At 41.7% G+C, this 19,777-nt stretch overlaps 1 protein-coding gene and 1 pseudogene across 1 annotated transcript; one reads left to right on the top strand and one right to left on the bottom strand.

Annotated features, from left to right (window-relative positions):
- The first annotated feature begins 299 nt into the window (after positions 1 to 299).
- LOC108887080 (lactase/phlorizin hydrolase-like) lies at positions 300 to 10,242 on the top strand (annotated as a pseudogene).
- Positions 10,243 to 11,081: 839 nt separating this feature from the next.
- gjc4b (gap junction protein gamma 4b) lies at positions 11,082 to 18,820 on the bottom strand. Its single transcript, XM_018682253.2, has 3 exons — positions 18,610 to 18,820; positions 12,684 to 13,863; positions 11,082 to 12,563 (listed from the first exon to the last, which is right to left on the bottom strand). The coding sequence occupies exons 2-3, from the start codon at positions 13,828 to 13,830 to the stop codon at positions 12,550 to 12,552; spliced, it is 1,161 nt and encodes a 386-aa protein (XP_018537769.1). The 5' UTR covers positions 13,831 to 13,863; positions 18,610 to 18,820; the 3' UTR covers positions 11,082 to 12,549.
- Between the last annotated feature and the right edge of the window lie 957 nt (positions 18,821 to 19,777).

Below are 19,777 nucleotides of genomic sequence, written 5' to 3'. Positions count from 1 at the left end.
TAACCTTTTTAACGGGAGACTACACTATACAAAATCAAAGAGATTGTCTTTAATGCTGGACAGAAATTGCCAACATGACATAAGTCAGTACATGTGACATCTACTAAATTCTCTCTCACATTTTACCTCCATGCTGCTAAGATAATTGTACAATATAAAGTGATAATAATAAAAATCATGTTGAATAATTTATGGTCTTCAAACATGAGCACGAAAGAGGGATGCAATTATTACTTGACATGCGTGAGTCCAGAGTCTTTCTGTCTATCACACAGCTGCAGTAAAACACTGTAAGTTGCACCACTTGGATATGATATCGATCTTAATTGTTTGACGATGCAATTTGAAGAAAACGCTATTCCTTTAAAGAGCTTGGCTATCAGCGGATAATATCAGTTCCAATCTTTTCGAGCCACAATGAAGAACCTGTTGTGGATTGTGTGTCTGTATGTCTTGTGTGTGCCTGAGTGCTGGAGCAGTGGGCTGAACGGACAGGAGGACTTCATGCTTCTTGCTGGTCCTCTGACAAAGCAAACGGGAAGCTCAGGCAGTGAGGTGAATGATGCCTTTGACTGCAGTCACCCCATACCTCCTGGCTCTAAACAGTACTTTGAGTACCTCCACAGCAGAGGGGTGACCCACTTCAAAGTGCCGCTATCATGGGCTCAACTTCTACCTACAGGCCTCCCCAGCCAGCCTCAACGAGCTGTGGTTACCTGTTACCAGACCCTGCTGGGACAGCTGCTGGAGGTGGGCCTTCAGCCTCTGGTTGTTCTTCATGACTCCACTGTACCAGAGGTTCTGAGATCAAAGTATGGAGGCTGGGAGAACCAGGAGCTGGTGGACATGTTTCAGCAGTATGCAGAGTTTGCCTTTCTGGAGTTTGGAGCACTGGCACACTCATGGGTGACCCTGAGCGACTTGGACGATGTGTGGCGTGATTTGCAAACTGAAGTTACTCCCAAACCTTTGCAAAATATTCTCCAGTTCAACAGGAACATTTACCAGCTCTACCATCAGCAGTTTCCTGACAAAGGTGAGTAAAACCAACAGCAGAAGAGGGGAGAATTAAAGATATGATTTATTGATTTAGTTTATGTTTTCAGGGTTGGTCATTTGTTGCCATTTTATGGTTAAACAGAACAACAGTTACGATATTTCTGCCACTATTAATAAGTTAAAGTATTATTATATTATATTATTATGTAATCATTAATATATTGAGTAATACTTTTATATAATTGCCTTTTAATGTGTCTTGAGAATCACTTACTTTACATTACTTTATGACCACCCGATACAGAAACCCTTCACCTCATTAGATTACATGTGTGCTCAGATTCCACGTGTAGATTATCATACTTATGTCAGTAATCAGTCTGGATGAGATCAATAATAGAAAGAGGTCTGTTTATGTTAAGCAAAAAAAAAAAGTCTGCAAGCTATGTCTCAGTTGGTAGAAATCCAATATATGTGTTCACAAATGCTTTTCAAAATGCATTGTGTTCAGAGTGCCTTTATACTATTTTTATTTTTTCACAGGGAGACATCTGTCCATTGGGTTGAGAGCTAGAGATATGGCTCTTATTTCGCAGATTAAAGCTTCAACAACAGTAAGATGAATGTGCCATTTTCTGTACCTTTTAAACTTTCATCTTCCACTTTATAATGCAGGTCAGGTTGGCTGGCTGTTACACCAAAAGTAAAAACCCATTTGCAAATAGTAAACCAACATAAAAAGACATGGCTTGTGGATATAATATCGGCTGAAAAACAATTTTATCCTCTTTTCAGGCAACATCTTTTGGCTACACTAGATAAATCTCAGTTAGCTCAGTTGGGTTTGGGAGTTTTCTCCATTTACTGAAGACCTCAGGTCAAGGCAGTCAAGCTGCAGGGAGAATCCCTGTGAAAAATGTATTTTAACAACATATAGTGGTCCTGGGTCTGAATGCAATCTCAAGAAAACTGTTCTTAATTTTTAGGACTTTTTGTGGTTGAATCAGCAGTCCACTTGGAAGAAAATAAGATTGTATATCATTAGATTGTATAACTGATACTATACAATTTGTTGGTAAAATACTGTTTTTTATCTCCTGTTTGGAACAGATGGATTTCTTGTCAGTGCACATTGAATATAACTGTGCCTCCACATCAGACTTGGCAAAGGATCTGAGGAGCTTGCAGGTACAGTAAACATTACAGGGTGTTTTTTCACTTTGCATCTCATGTCTCATATTGCTATTAGACTGCAACCACATGCATGTTATGTTATGTTGTAGATGTCCAGTGGGAACCTGCCTATCCTGATATACGAGATGACTATTCATGATTGTTCCTACAGTCAATTCCAGATCCTTGGCAATTTCTTGCAAGGTAATGTCATTCAGTATTACTGTTATCCACACTTAATGTTATCCACACAGAAAAAAACTAGAAAAATTATATATACAGTATATATTACAATCACCAACACTATTTGAACCAGTGTTTAATGACCACAGAGGACTAACCTGCTGTTAATTGCAATGTTGTAAACTTTTACAGTGTAGTAATCATAAAGTTTGTGTTTCCTGGGAATGTTATCATATGGAAGTGAAATTGTTCTTGCTATGGCCCTGTAAAGTTATACTAGGAAAATCATGTGGACTGTGGCAAAGAAATTTTAAACAAATTATATTTTTAAATTTAAACTGATTGGTTAGATGGAGAATATGGGGTTTAAAGTGGGTGCCTGAATTTTTAATCAAACAATTTTATTTAGCTAATGTATCAGTTCAAATGAGTAACAGCAAGAAATGTAAATACCAAAAAGGATTGTATATTTATATGTTTGCATTTTGGGCATATAACTGTCAGTAACTCTAGTTGTGAACACCTTACAGTCCTCAACAACAATGACCTAATCATTGATCGGATGTGACATGAAGGATATGTTGGGTGAGCTAGACATACAGGATACTCCACACAGGTAAGATTAAATCTTGGTAAAAATGCACTTATTCATTTGTTTCACAAAAGTATATTTGTGTATATTTATGACATTTTATGACCTTCTCTTCTCCAAAACTCACAGCATTCCAGACTACACAGGGATAACAGGGTTCAGAAACAGTTATCAGAGCGTGTGGGATAAGTTTAAGGCCCAGACTACAACAGAGCGAGATGCTTTCCTGAACGACTCCTTCCCTGCTGACTTCCAGTGGGCCACCTCCAGTGAGTCTTTCAAGGTTGAAGGTGGCTGGTCAGAGGGTGGGAAGGGAGAGACCATTTGGGACCGCTTTGGTCACCAAGACCTGGCCTTTGAGAATCAGACAGCTGATCTGGCTTGTGACAGTTTCCACAAGGTGGATTATGATGTCTACCTCCTGCGAGGTCTTCATGTCAACACGTATCAGTTTTCCATCTCCTGGGCCCGTATTTTCCCCTCTGGCCACCGAGGCAGCCAATCAGAGAAAGGAGCTCTCTACTATGACAAGCTAATCAACGCTCTCATTGAATCTGGCATACAACCTGTTGCCACTCTCTACCACTGGGATCTGCCTCAGGCACTGCAGAACTATGGTGGATGGACAAACACCTCCATTGTTGAAGCGTTCAAGGATTACGCAGACTTCTGTTTCTCCAGGTTTGGAGACAGGGTCAAGACCTGGAACACATTCAGTAGCCCCTGGGTGGTGAGCCATGCTGGCTATGGCACTGGTGAGCATGCCCCTGGCATAAAGGATTATGTGGTTGCCTCCTATCAGGTGAGGGTAATATCATTAATGTAAATATACATTGTTTAATTGTCATGATGTACTTACCTTATCAGTTGTTTTGCCTTTTCAGGTCACTCACAATATGCTCAAGTCCCATGCTGAGGCCTGGCATGTCTACAATGACAAGTACAGGATGAAACAAGGAGGGAAAGTGGGCATTGCATTGAACTCTGACTGGGCTGAGCCTATGAACGCCTCCAGACCTGAAGACATAGCAGCTGCAGATCGCTACTTGCAGTTCATGCTGGGCTGGTTTGCACATCCCATATTTGTAGATGGAGATTATCCCGCAACACTAAAGACTCAGATTGAAGAGAAAAGAAGAGTGTGTCCCTCCTCTGAGCCTGCAAGACTTCCAGTTTTCACTCCTGAAGAGAGAAAGAGGATACATGGAACAGCTGACTTTTTAGGATTAAACCACTACACTTCCCGGCTGGTGAGCAACAGTAATGGTGGATGCACCCCTGGTCCTCAGGGGGTTGGTGACTTCCAGACACATGTGGACCCATCGTGGTCCTCTACAGCTTCAGACTGGATATATTCGGCACCATGGGGTCTCCGAAGGCTTCTTAATTACATTTCTACAGAATACTTGAATGTTAGCAAAGTGCCTATCCACATAACTGGGAACGGGATGCCTACTGAGTACAGTGGGAACACTCTCAGTGACACCAGCAGAATAGAGTACATGAGGAGTTACATCAATGAGGCTCTGAAAGGTAAGTGTCTGCAATGTCTCTGATATAAAACCACATTTACATAGTACTGTAAATAATTTCAACTTCAGTGTGCTATTGTGTGTTTCTGTTTTATAGCAATCTCCTTAGATAGAGTGAATGTGACAGCGGTTTACAGTGCAGTCACTCATGGATGGATTTGAAGGAAAACAAGGCTACAGCGAGAGATTTGGTCTTCATTATGTCGACTTTTCAGATGCAGATAGACCAAGAACCCCAAAGCAATCTGCATATTTCTACTCTCAGGTTATCAAGCAAAATGGATTTGGCTCACACAAAGGTGATGTTTTTAAAGGGGTAGAGATGCAACTCACCCACCGTCCAGCTGCCTTATCACCCTCAGAGGTTCCATCTAAATCAAAGGTCGTCTGGGAGAAATTCTCACATCAGTCAAAATTCCAGAGAAAACTCTACCACTATGGTACCTTCCCACAAGGCTTCAGCTGGGGAGTATCATCGTCAGCTTATCAGATTGAAGGTGGCTGGAATGCAGATGGGAAGGGGCCCAGTGTCTGGGATACATTCACCCAGAAACCTGGCAGTATTCCTGGGAAACCCAATGGAAACTGTGGCCTGTGACAGCTACCATAGACTTGATGAAGATTTCTACATGCTGCGAGCTCTGAGGGTGAAGTCATACCGATTCTCTCTGTCCTGGTCCAGGATCTTTCCTGATGGTCGACGCTCCTCTCTGAACCAGAAAGGTGTTGACTACTACAATCGTCTCATTGATGGCCTCGTAGCACATAACATTACCCCCATGGTGACACTCTATCATTGGGACCTCCCTCAAGCTTTGCAGAACCTCAGTGGATGGGACAATGTAGACATGATTAACATTTTTAATGACTTTTGTGACTTCTGCTTTGCCACTTTTGGAGACAGAGTGAAATTTTGGATGACCTTCAACCAGCCTCAAACAATTGCATGGTCAGGATACGGACTTGGACAGATTCCACCAAATGTTAAAAATCCAGGAATTGCACCATACAGAGTTGCACACAACCTGATAAAAGCTCACGCCAAGGCCTACCACACATATGATGATAAGTATCGCAAAGCTCAAGGTGGTTTAGTATCCATTGCCCTCAATGCTGATTGGATTGAACCTAAAGATGTTAATGTTCCCAGAGAAGTGATGGCTGCTGACCGTGCTCTGCAGTTCCAATTGGGCTGGTTTGCACACCCTATTTTCAAGAATGGTGACTATCCAGATGCAATGAAGTGGCAAGTTGGAAACAAAAGTGAACTGCAAGGTCTTTCAGAATCAAGACTACCTTCCTTCACTGAAGAAGAAAAGAGCTTTATCAGAGGAACTGCTGACATGTTCTGTGTAAATCACTACACTACAAAGATTGCACGCCATGCTACCTTGAGGCTTTCCCCTAAATCTTATGAATATGACCAAGATTTGTCAGAAGCAGAGGAAGGTGATTCCCCAACTACTGCGATCAGTAACCAGAGAGCTGTCGCATGGGGCCTGAGAAGACTCCTCAACTGGATCAAAGTGGAGTACGGAGATCCAGAGATTTACATCACTGAGAATGGAGTAGCTACAGAATCAAAGACAACTTGGGATGACTCTGCCAGAGTTTTTTTTTACAAGACGTATATTGACGAGGCTCTCAAAGGTGCACTAACATAAATAGATTTCTTAAGATAAATATGAATTATTACCTTGGCCTAGATAATTAATTTGTGCGTGTGTGTGTATATTTTGATAACAGCCTATGACCTTGATGGCGTGAAGGTGAAAGGATACACAGCTGACATCTCTCATGGATTCTTTTGAGTGGCTTAATGGGTATAAACTTGGATTTGGGTTACACCATGTGGACTTCACCAACCCGAACCGGCCAAGGACACCCAAGTACTCAGCTCATTTCTACTACCAAGTCATAAGAGACAATGGTTTCCCCACACCAGATGATGAGAAGATGCTATATGGACATTTCCGCAAGGATTTCATTTGGAGCACTGCAACAGCATCATACCAGGTAACCTCATTAATACTTAATCAGAAAATTGCACATATATATCTTAATCTGTCTTTTTAAGTCTCTGTTTACATTTGCTGTTTCCAGATTGAAGGGGGATGGAGAGCAGATGGAAAAGGTCTCAGCATCTGGGACAAGTTTGCACACACTCCTCTCCGAGTCTTCAATGATGACGATGGGGACATAGCCTGTGACAGTTATAATAAAGTAGAAGAGGATGTTGCTATACTGAAGCAACTTAAGGTGACCCATTATCGCTTCTCCATATCTTGGTCGAGGGTGCTCCCTGATGGCACCACCAAATACATCAATGAGCCTGGACTGAACTACTACCACAGACTGGTGGATGCACTGCTTGCTGCAAACATTCAACCTCATGTATGTGTAATCCTTGCCAGCATCTAAACATCAACAGAAAAGTTGGCGAATTTGATAAATCTTGACTGTTTTTCCTTTGCAATCAGATCACCCTCTACCACTGGGACCTTCCACAAGCTCTGCAAGATATTGGGGGCTGGGAAAATGAGACAATTATTTTCAAATTCAGGGATTATGCTGGATCTCATCTTTAGCCGTCTTGGCCACAAAGTGAAATTTTGGATCACCATTAATGAGCCGTACAATATAGCCAATGTAGGCCATGGCTATGGAGCAGCTGCCCCAGGTATGCCTTTATGTAATGCTCTCCATCTTACACTCTACCTCACACCAATGGATGCTTGTTTGTTTGTTGATAAAAACTGGTTAGCAAGTGGAATTTTATCAAAGCTCCGTTTATCCATTTATCTTCTTGTAGTACTGTAAATGACAGAAGAGTGATGAGGTCATGAAGGGCACTAAAATTGTGCCCAAGTTGCACATGTTGCAGTTACTCTCTGTGTGTCCAGGGATCAGTTTCCGACCCGGCACTCTGCCCTACATTGTGGGTCACCATCTGCTTAAAGCTCATGCTGAGGCCTGGCACCTCTACAATGAAAAATACCGGGCCAAACAGAAAGGCATTATCTCCATTACCATCAATTCTGACTGGTCAGAACCCAGAAATCCCTACAAGCAGGAGGACATTGATGCTGCAAGACGTGTGGTGCAGGTACAATTTAAAAAGGAAAGAAAAGGAACTCTTAGAAAGTTTTACAGGTCTTATCATTTGCACACAAGCTCTTCTTCTGTGTGGACATTGTTTCCATATTTTATTACATGTATGGCAATAATTGAAGTCTCTAAGAGCTGTTGTGGGTCTCTCTGCAGTTCTATATTGGCTGGTTTGCCCATCCCATTTTTAATGGTGACTACAGCGACATGATGAAGACAATCATTCGTGAACGAAGCTTAGCTGCTGGTCTACCAAAATCTCGGTAATAGAAAAAGTAACATTAGTTCCTGTAAGTGAGACAATCTAAAATGTCATGTGTTGCATAATGAGATAAAAATTACTTTCTCATGATTTTATAAGTAAGGATGTACTTATAATTAGCAATATGAATTTTACTGGCACATAGGTATAACTAGTGATGTTTTTCATTTTACAATTACCAGGTAAATTCACCTATTTTACTTCATGTTCTTTAGGCTGCCTGAGTTTTCTCCTGAGGAGATTAAGAGGATTAAGGGTACCTATGATTATTTTGGGTTCAACCATTACACCACTGTCCTGGCATTCCCTGTGGATTATGGAAACCTTCAGCACTATGATGCTGACAGGTAAATTCCAGCATACCCACAGTACAGTAATCTCATGAGCTGTACTCACAGGCTATTTCATGAATACAGCTCATGAGATAGCTCAATTTATTTAGCATTCATGAGGTGATGTTGCTACATTATTTTGTAGTATATTGGACATAAAATGATTTAACCAGATTGATTTTCACAGGGGTGCAGGGACCATTGCTGATCGTACCTGGCTGGATTCAGGCTCATCCTGGTTGAAGGTCTCACCATTTGGATTCCGGAGGATTCTAAACTTTATCAAGGAAGAGTATGGAAATCCACCTATTATCATCACAGAGAACGGTATCTCAGAGCGGGGGCCCATTGACTTAAATGATATTCACAGGAGCTACTACTATGAAAAATACATCAACCAGGTGCTGAAAGGTATCAAACTACAACTTTGAAGGAATATATTTAGGACCAGGTTGAGCAAAGGCAGTCTGCACAGTAAAAAGTGTGAATTTGCTCTCCCATCTGTGTTAATTTTCTCCTTCCAGCTTACTTGCTAGATGATGTGGATATCCGTGGTTACACTGCTTGGTCGCTGATGGACAACCTAGAATGGGCCACTGGTTTTTCAGAGAGATTTGGCCTTTTCTACGTCAATCGATCAGACCCTAAACTTCCTCGAGTACCCAAAACCTCTGTTGCTCAGTACTCTACCATCATCAACTGCAATGGATTCCCCGACCCTGCCTCAGGGTCACATGAGTGTTTGAACCCTGAGCCTGAAGGTAAACTGATGCAACGTTGCTCCAATACCTGTTTTGATTGGTTAATGTGAGGAACACAAATGTACAAAGCTCTAAAACCATCTCTTAAATTAACTGAATCTGTAACGTGTATATTAAGTATTGTGATATACTGTGATTATCAAGGTCTAAGGGAATAGTGTGATATTTTAGAGTTTTGGAGTTTAAGTTGAATCGATATTGTAAATTATCACGCAAGCTGGAGCCAGTAGACCGTTAGCTTAGCATGACTAGCAAGACTGAAAGCAGGAGTAAAAACTTACCCTGTGGCTGTCCAAGGGTAGAAAATCTATCAGCTAACACCTTTAAAGCTCACTCATTAAAATACCATATCTCTTTAATCCATACAAAAACAAGAAGTTGCAGTTTCATGGGCTTATGTGCTGGATTTCTTAATCAAGAGCAGTAACTTTGGCTGTGACTTTGTATTTTACAGCGCGACATGAGAGCTCCTCATCTAATTCTTGGCAAGAAAGTGAATATGTCTTTTCCCTAAATGTCAAACTATTTTTTTTTTTTAATTTAGATTCTGTGGACTCATGGATTTCTCTGTATCCACAGTAAAGATGTGAAAAACTAACATGGTTTAGAGTTACACTTACTTAAATTCAAAATGAATACGATAACCTTGGTGTCTTTTCTGCAGGAACGAGTGCGCCGATCACTGATGACACCGTGCGGTTCCTGGGTATGAAGCTCTCTACTAGTGATGCAGAGACCGGACTTAACACCACATTTGCTCTCCTGATTGTTGCAGTGTTTGCAGCTGTCTGCTCATCCTTTTGCTTCTTTAAGGCAAGAAAACAACACAGGAAAAACAGCATGTAGAAACTTTAAATATGGAAAATAAATTTTAAGTTATACGGGTGTCCAACATACACTGAGCTGTATCAGTAAATGTCTGAGCCGCATCTTCATATAAACACCATTTAATAAATGTTTCTTCGTGTTAGCAGAATTAGAAATGTTTTTAGACATTGATTACAGGCTTAGAAGTCTTAATCCTGTTCTAAGAACATGGTTAAACAACTGTATTTTCTTTTTCTTTTATGCAATAACATATCCAGTATGTTATTGCTTAAAGTCTCTGCTTATGATTATGAAAATCTACAGTTTCCCCATGATCCATATTATCTGATTTTACTGCTAAAAGTAGTTATGTAGCTAGCTCTCCTTCCTGTATTATAAAAAGTGTTGACTTCATCGTGTTTGCACATTTGTAAAGTAATTAAATCATTTGTGAAGTAAACATCAAAGAAGGTTCATTTTCCCGAAACATACTCACCAAATATCACAATAATAACCTCCACTGTTAAATGTTTTAGGATTTGCTTTGCTAACAAACATAACTGCACCTTCTCAGCCTCCACAATGTGATCTGGATAGTTCTTCATCAGTTTGTCAGTGCAGTGCAACTTACATTGTGAAACAGAAGATATTGCATCATATACACAGTGACTTGCAAAAGTGAGACATCTGTTGCATTACTCAATAATACCTCTGTTTTCTGTTACTGATCATCAGTTTGGTGACAGAATATTTGGGGGTTGTTGCTCTGCTGTTAGCTGTGTTTTTAAGACAGAATCACATGGTCTTTTAAACTTGTGTCCTCAGAAGCTGCAGTTTAAATTGCAGTTTATCATTAAAAGTGTTGCTATGTTCTGTAGGAATCATCTAATGCCACTAGAGGTCACAGTAGAAGCACAGAATCTTTCAACTGTATGGTCCGTTGTGCCCGAAGTAGGGTTACTGTTTATCTGATGAACTGGTGCAGTCAAAGCAAGGCAGCCTTTCATGACTAACACACTGCAAGTCCTGTATCTGCAAGAACATGTACAAAGTTTGTCAGCTATATTGTCAGCTTTTTTTTCCCCACTCGTATCTCAGCGGTTAGAGTTAATGGTGGCTGAACTGCAAAGTCAGTATTTTCCCAGGATAATACAGCCTATGACATTCTATGAATCACTACACAGCTCATCAACTGTTTATTAAATAATTTAAAGTGCCAGTTAAGCTGAAAAACTCCCAACTGTTGCCTAAATTGTCAGGTGTTCATTGATAGAAAAAATAATTAAACATAAAAACATTTTTCAAGCCAGTAATAAAACGAGACTGAAACCATTTGAAAACTGGTATTTGTTGAAAAAAATTTATTTTAAAAACTAACCACAAGGTACTATCAATACAAAAAGTATAAAAAGTACAAAAAGCATTGCTCAAAAATAACTTGAGATGACAATATTTGAGTCGGCACTAATGGCACTGTGGGTATGCTTTAGAATACAAAAGATGGCATCTGAATTCACATTGAAATGATTACATCATTTACACTCCTAATTGAGATTCTGGAACAGTGATAACACTAATCCCAAAAATCAGCACTTTCAGACATGAAACATTAACATGACACAGTATTCTCCCTTATTCAACCAACAGATACGATTACATTTGGGTCCAGTACTGAAAAAAGAAAAACTATCTGCTGGTCAAAGATGATGTGTACCTAATAAAATAAGCTGCAGGTTATTGAGTATTAAAAATGAAGTTATTAAAAAGAAAAACAACTGTTGCAGTTGAACTGAATAGTACCAAACCATTTTGAGAAGTCCATGGGTTAAATTGGGGCTTCGGGGAGGTAAGACAGTAGTGAATGTCATTCTTTGAAAATAAAAATAAAAATAAAAATAGTGTTGGCCACAGTGACATCAGCCTCTTCAATACCACAATACTCTAAACTAATATAAAAATAAAGAACAGTATCAAATACAAGACAATATCAAGAGTAACATTTTTTCAAGCATTATCCAGGTTTGTTTATTCCTTTGGACAAAGGCACCCCAAGTGTGTTCCAGTTACTATACCAGGCACCAGACTTGGGAATGTTGACTGGTGCAGGGCCAACATTGTGGAGGGCGGGTGGGGTGGGGGAAGCGACACACTTGAAAGAAACCTTTGTATGAAAACACATCAAAAAGTCTTCATCGGTATGACAGTCACTCCAGTACCTTTCTCTCAAGAGTGGTGCTTTGTCCATTAACCTTTTCTTTGCATCTACAAGCACTCGCTCACTGATTCACTTCCTCACAAAAAGACTCAACTCTTACAGTTTAAACATGCTTTTCGCACTACAGCTGGCTTGGCCTTACCTTAACAAAATATCATAACATGGAGTTCCAGTTTAGGTCTAAGGCAAACTTGAGATGCACTCACTATGAACTTCCAACAGAGAACAAACTCTTAAAAAGGACTAATAGCTCTAAGTCTCATAATAAAAATATAAAAGAAGAATAGCTGCCCTGAGGGAGAAGTACAAGTTAACCTTATCCGTTCTTGTTGCACAATGGTAGTTTGTAAGCACTTTGGATCTTCAGACAGGCTGGCGTCTCAAGTATTGCTGGGTTGAGACGACCGTTCGACTCGATGCTCGGCCGCAGATGGCCGTAACACTGAAAGGCTTGGGCTGACTTCATCCACCTCAAGCAAATTCATGATGTCTCGTACACACACATACACGCATGCACACGCTCCCTGTTTGATTCCCTTATGTGTGCTCACTGCTCCTGATGTGAATCGATAGGCTGATGACAACCTATGCACGGAGACCTGTGAACAGAGAGTGTCAGTGTTAGTCAGGTGTTTTGTTTGCTGTTTGTCACAGAAGAAAAAAGCCAGTGTGGTAGGAATGAATGAAGATATGAAAGAATGAAAAGACAGAAGCGTCACCTTTCTCACATGTACTGCTCTGCTTCTCCTGGGCAAAGTTTAGTCTGTTCTGTTCAACTGCGGTGCCATTGGACTCTGGGCTGCTGCTGCGTGACGGGCTGTTCTCCTCGTTCTGATAAGCCAGATCCAGGTGCTGCTGGGCCAGCTTTAGGTGTCTGCGCAGCCTCTCCAGCTCCCGCGATGAAGCCTCGTCCCCAAATGACTCGCGGCCCGAGTCTCCCAGGTTATCCCTAAAGCCCATTTTTCCTGTTGGGTCCTTCTTCAGAGCTGTGTGGTAACCTGGAGGCGCAGAGGGCTGACGGCAGATGGAGGACCTCTGGCTGGCCAGAGCTGGGTGGCGGGGCGTGGGAGGTCGAGATCGTGGCGCGCAAAAACAGTCACGAATACCACTGATGCCAAGGTGGAGGATCTCCAACACGGTGAAGAGCAGGCACAAGGCGCTGACAGCATACATGATGAGCAGGAAGATTGTTTTCTCTGTAGGGCGTGAGACGAAGCAATCCACTGTGTGCGGGCAAGGAGAGCGTGTGCATACATACGACGGCGCCACTTCCAGCCCATAAAGGACGTACTGTCCAAACAGGAACGAGACCTCAAAGATGGCACGTGATAGCAGCTGAAACACGTAAACCTTCATCAGGCCGTCTCTCTTAATGCGACGGCGTCCATCGTGTTTTTTGCTGGGCTTCTCCGCAACTTCCTTCTCCTTTTCTGGCTCAATTTCCTCCAGGATCATGGGGTCCTCCTCCCCGTTGTCCTCTGCTTCCTCGTAGTCCCGGTTGGCACCACGGCTCACTATGGGCATCCTCTTCCTGCCCCGGGGACGGTAGTCATCGTCCTCCATGCGGGCAATCTTATGCATAGCAAAGCCAAGGTACATGATGGTGGGGGTGGTGATCATAATCACCTGAAAGACCCAAAAGCGAATATGCGACAGCGGCGCAAATGCATCATAGCACACATTCTCACAACCAGGTTGCTGTGTGTTACACACAAATTTACTCTGTTCATCATAGTAGATTGACTCGCCCCCAACCGCCGTCAGCACGATGCGAAAGACGATGAGGAGGGTGAGCCAGATTTTGCCCACGAAGGTGGAGTGATTGGAAATCTCATCCAACAGACGTGTGAGGAAGCTCCAACTCATTTTGCCGGTGGAGCAGGAGGGAACCTGTCAGACCTGTGCAGAGAAAGAGACAGAAATTGTAGGCAGATGTCATTTTAAAAAAGTAATCAATGAAAAATGAAAGCATGTGAAAAAGGAACAATTTAGTTGTTTTTGTAAACACTTCATTTCAATAACAAACCCTTTTATCATGAACACATATCAATATGCCCAAACATTAAGGAGGTTAGAACTGTTAGCAATCAGGACAACAATTTAGGTCAGGATAAATGTTGCCCAACACAAAGTCAGTGGGAAAAAAAGTTAAGTTAATTCAGTAAATAGGCCATCACTTTTTCCCTGCAGTCTTTGACTTAATTAAGTTTTATTATTACTTTTGATACATCACATTTTACAGCTTGACTCTTCAGGTTACTGCACCAGAGTGCCACAAGGTGGAGCTGTTGAGTCACTGTTACATACAGCAGCAGAGACGTCTCAAACCAACCGATGGTGCAATGGTGAGGGCCCACTTGAGGGATTCTATAGATTCTATCACCAAATCATTCATCCACAAACACACTAATCTGAAGACTGTGGAGTGGAGACATGTTCCTCCAAGGCAGTAAACAGGGTGTGTGAGGCACATCACACTGATAAAAAGATAGTTAGAAAGAAGTTTTAGAAACTGAAAAGTTCCAACAAATATCCAGACCTGTACTCTATAAACTAAATTTAACCAGGATTACAACTACAGCACATGTAAAACGCCACAGCTGCATCTCAGATAATTCTAGCCTCACCTGAACATTTTACATACACTGAACCAATGTCACAGTCATGGTTTAATAATCACAGAGTTGACCACTACAGAGGCTCCTGTGGTTTCACACCATCTGAGTCCAATCTCATAACTTCTGCTAAGCAATTATCCACTACTATAAACTATACTACTGTGTTTGTGCTGAGTCGATAAACAAGTATGTTTAGCTAGTTATTCCATCCCTCATCTTAAGGTTTCAGACCTATTACTTTTTTGTCTTGAACTGGCAACAAAAGATGCTTCCATAAAACACCAAACTACATGCCTTCAAGTCTGCACAGTGTGTAAAATAATCATATCTTCTGCAAATCTCAAAGTTTACCACACAGATAGGCAACAAGTAGCTGATAGTAATGAGTCAGGAAATCTTGGCTCTCCTATGGCGTGTAACCGGACACTTAACAAAACATTAAAAAGAGTATTCATTAATGTCATTAATCCTGCACAGCTAACACCTAAAATTAGTGCACTACTAAGCACAAGGAATTCCAAAACCTGAAGCAACAAAGGCCTGCCTGTACAAACTAGACTCCCCTGACAACCAAAGCTTAAAATGATTAAATTATTCTCGTTTCAATATCCGACTATTCTTAATGTTTAAGCTATGGTGTAGGCTCAAGTGTTCAACCAATAGACTGATCATTTATAATCGTAGTAAAGGAACAAAACAGCTCTATCAAGCAATAGATCTGCACGAGTACAATTCATTTCATTATTAACCTTCAATGATACAGAAAATCAAGTCCAGTAGATCACACCAGTGAAGGTTCTGTAGTTTTTACTTACATCCATAATGCACTAGGGCCTAATTATCTACCAGTCCATGGGTAGTTGTTATCGTGTGTCATTGTGGCTAACTCACTGCAATCGAATAACTGTGTATAGGAAGTCCAAAGAATATAGTTTTGTAGTCACAAAACTTATTTTTAATTTCAAGTCACCAACAGAGGAACAAAGTCCTAATACATGAGGCAAATGGCACAGTTTTAAGGGGCCAGTATGCTCCACCAGAGTTGCTTGTCAGATAGGTGGATATCTTAGCTTAGCTTAGCTTAGCTTATCTTAGCAGAAAGCTCCACCCCACTACCAGAACCTACTGTCGGATTAGGGGCAGCTTTGTCCTCCCATTTCTATAACTTACCGAAACCAGAGGTCCAACATTCACACCACTTTAATTTGGTGACTGGCCAAATGTTCAGATTACTTTTGAGTTCTGACATGGTCAGGACAAACCACTTCTTTTCTGGTATAATCTGGCCCTTAGGCTCTGTAAATGCCTTTATACAGAGAGGTGCTGGACATTAAACCTGTACCAGGAAGTAGATATTGCTTTTCAGGGTTGAGATTTAAATGTTCCCAGAGAAGTACACTTCTACTTAACTGTGTGCCGACTGTGAGGAGATCATTGAGACCTCAGAGGGCGGCCACAGATTTTATGACAAGCTTTACTATCCTGTTGATCTGATCTTCACCAGTAACGTTCGCACACAGTGAAACCAACGTCCGCATGTGTTTTTCACCAATAACTCCACAATGATAAGGTGGTTGGTGTTTTTCTTTTGATTGCTCACTGCAGCTGTCAGTGATATCATCCTCTATCTGTGGTTTCTGCAGAGCTGCCGTTATGCAGCTACATCCTGCATGCAAACACCTGAACTACAATGTGACATCATTACCGACAGGTTCCCACATTAAGATAGCCGATAAAACGTTAAAAACACTCAGTGGAGGCATGTGGTTTTAAGCTGAAATTGCACACAAAGGAAAATTTATCAACTGAATTACAGAGGGGAAATCAGAGTTTGTGAGCTCCCACAAAGCTTTATTCTCCTTGGTTATATTCTGCCATCCCGGTGGTCATATCTATATCTGTTGCTTTTCTGTTTGGCTGTAAGGAAGAGACATTAACTGCACACTCTGCTGCTTGTAATCTAGGTTAACGGTTAGGAGTTGCCCCAGGCAACTGCCAGAGCCGACATCCACATCGAAGGAAAACCACGGCCTCACATGCACGAGTTTGATTGTGAGTTAAACGTGTTAGAAAGTGGTTCACCCCTGCACAGAGTCAAGAAGCTGGAATCTATGACTCTGGGCTAAAGTACTGAATGTTTTTGTCGTCTCCTTTCTCAACTGTTGCTGACATGTGGATGGATCTGTTGTTTATGTGCTGCTGTTGAGTCTCATTGCTCCTGGTAGCAACTTGCTAATTACTTTGCTGACAGTACAAACAAAGTCTGTTTAAACATGAGCTGTCACAGAGGAACAGGACTGTTTTCCAACACTTTTATGCAGAAAAACAACCCAACGAAATCAGTAGATGAAACACTTTGCTCGCTCACATTTCAAGTTTTTCAGTGGCTACGAATGGCAGGCTTTGTGTCTGTATGTATTGGTCTTTGGGCAGCCATTTAACTACACCTGACGACATTTATCTTGATATAAAATTATACATTACATTACTCTATGTCCTTTTAAAAACCATTTGAAGAACCTCCTCCAGCCACAGAGAGAAACTGTGCAAAAAGTCACAGATTTCTGCTTTAATGTAACAGATACATTAGATTCTGGCAATTAAATGAAATATAAACGACTATACTCTGACCAATACTCGCTTTTTGAGGCTAATAACAATATGAATATTAGATTTTTAACAATGATTTTTTAAAGGATTCTTTAAATTAGGTTATAAAAAAACCGTAATCAATATATTGGCATTTCTTTACTGCACTAATACTAATCTATCTGCAATAACCTGATGTGAAGAGCATCTTTGATGTCATATATATATTAAAGCTGGTGGATTCCCAGTACTGAGCAGATAAATCTGATAACTTGTGGATCAATTCAGCAAGTTTCCATCTGACAAGATGCAACATATGACCCTTTAAAACTCCATCCCATCAGCTTCAGTCCCCTCCATGTCTATCTGTAGAGAACAGCCTGCTTCCGAGTCCGGAGAAAAATAAAGCTGCAAAGTTTCATCACTGACCGAGTTCCGCAGAACAGAGAGGCTTTTGTGGCCCTCACATCTGGGAGGATAGATATGGTTATCCCTCCTCTGCCCCAAAGCTCCGGAGCTTAGAGGCCCCTACACCGCGGGAGGAAAGAAACCAAAAAAAACAACCAGCTCCAGAATCAAACCCGTGTACAGGACTGGAGGTGGAGGTGGAGGTGAAACTAGAAAAGAACAGACTCGTGTATCCCTTCCATCACCATCCTTAATGTCACAATACCACAAAGAACTGGAATACAAACTCATTCGGTGTAGACCGGGCTCCCTTATCGCACACAACTCATTTAAAGGCTACAATTTGTAATGAACAGCTAATCCAATCTACAGGAGCTTAAGGGAAAAAGAAACCCTCCTCGTGGCTAACGGGACGACGTCACCGCGGTGTTCCACATGCTCCCAAAAAATATATCGCTGCTTACCGACGCTAAAGGCGCACACGCTGCGTCATATTGATTATACAGAGTAACTCACTTTAATAAAGTCAAACCATATTCGGTATAATGCAGGGTTTCTCAAACGGTGGGGGCAACTTTAAGGAGGGGGGAGAAAAAACAAGGCGCAATCCCTGCGCGTTCCTCCATCACCAAATCCAGCCGCCATAGCCAAAATGTCCCGGGAAATTATTAAAATATCTCGCATACCGGCACAGTTACCACAGCACGTGGCGCTAATGATGGTGATATTAGCACCAATGTATCGTTAACTTCCAAAAAAAATCCACATAAATCACCCAGTTTTTTAATCAGCGCCGTCTCCTGCAGCCTGTGCGCGTAAACTTCACTTTAAACAGGAGCCTGTAGATTTACCGACGCTGCGTTTGTGAACACGGGTTGTTAAAAGCTGGAATTAAAGTAGCAGCTTTAAAAAAAAACAACTCCCTTTGAGTTAAAGAGAAGTTAAAGATAAAAGTTGAGGGGAAGCACCGTTGTTAGCCACAGCTAAAAGGCTCCATGATGCTGCCGTGCTTCATCTGTGTGTTATTTACCTTCTCTTGTTATTTTAGCTCCTCTGGTTGAAGTTGTCGTTTAAGTCGAGAGCTTTTCCTTCGTTTCTTTTTACTAAAAGAAAGCCCCCCAGTTCTAACATCAAGCCATCCAGTTTTTCCCCCCAAACGAGGAGCCTCCGTCTCCTTCTCCAGTTGCGTGCTGTACTGCGGGGTGAGGACAAAGAATATTCCCAAATCCCCCCCTTTTCTCCTCCCAGTTTTCAGCCGGGCACCCCACCCCCTGTCTGCGCGGGGTGGAGGAAAACGAACGACTGCCAGCATTCCTGATGCAATCCCTGCCTCGTCTTTGGGCTGTAACTTTCCCCTGGATTCACAGACAGAGGAAAAAAACCCCAGAGTCACTGAAATCTGTGACAGCAGAGACACATAATACATCTGTCTGTGGAGAAGAACTAAAGAAAATAAAGTGGGCAGTGCCTGGAATACATCTACTTTAATACAGTTAAAAGTATGTTAATTGTCACTAAGAAAGTGACCATAAAACTGCAGCGTGCATCGTGTTATAACCTGTGTCCGCAGAGAGCAGCAGGTTTATGAAACACAGAGAGTTTGTGTTGTTTGTCAGACACCATCTAACCTTTGTTTCTCCTGTGCAACAACGCACAACCTGCTGCTGAAAGCAGCTGTCCCTCTTCCTGCTGATGCACGTTTGGAAGTTGTTGCCATCACAGGGCCCTTCCTCCATTTCACACTTTCTTTGGCAAGAGTGGCACATGCATTTCCTCATCCATCTCTTTGAAGCTACATCCCACACTTAATAATGCTCATTACTGGAAGACAAAGGGAAGACGGCACTGTTTTTAGCCAGGATTTATGTCCCACTTCAGGACTGAAAGAGGTGTGGACCAGCTACTGTCATGAAACACAAAGTCTGGACTCAGCACTGTATGAACGGGTTACTCTGGAGGAAATAATGAAGCATCTTCCACCTGCACTATGGTATCAGCCTCACACTCAGTCAAAGGCATTTTCAGGAAGCTTACGCTGCACTTTCCCCAGAGAAGTGACTGAAATGAGACGCGTGCATTTACCCAGATTAAATATCCCAGGCATCCAAGTCAGAATCCGTCTCCTGAGGTCGTCACTCACATTGAATGATCACATTGTTCTTCCCTGAATCTCCTGAAATGCCAGTCTTCACTGCTTA

The sequence above is a fragment of the Lates calcarifer genome, linkage group LG1, assembly GCF_001640805.2.
Source record: "Lates calcarifer isolate ASB-BC8 linkage group LG1, TLL_Latcal_v3, whole genome shotgun sequence".
Lineage (NCBI taxonomy): Eukaryota > Metazoa > Chordata > Actinopteri > Centropomidae > Lates > Lates calcarifer.
The sequence above is the reverse complement of the archived record's forward strand: the minus strand, read 5'-3'. Positions and strand labels throughout refer to the sequence as shown.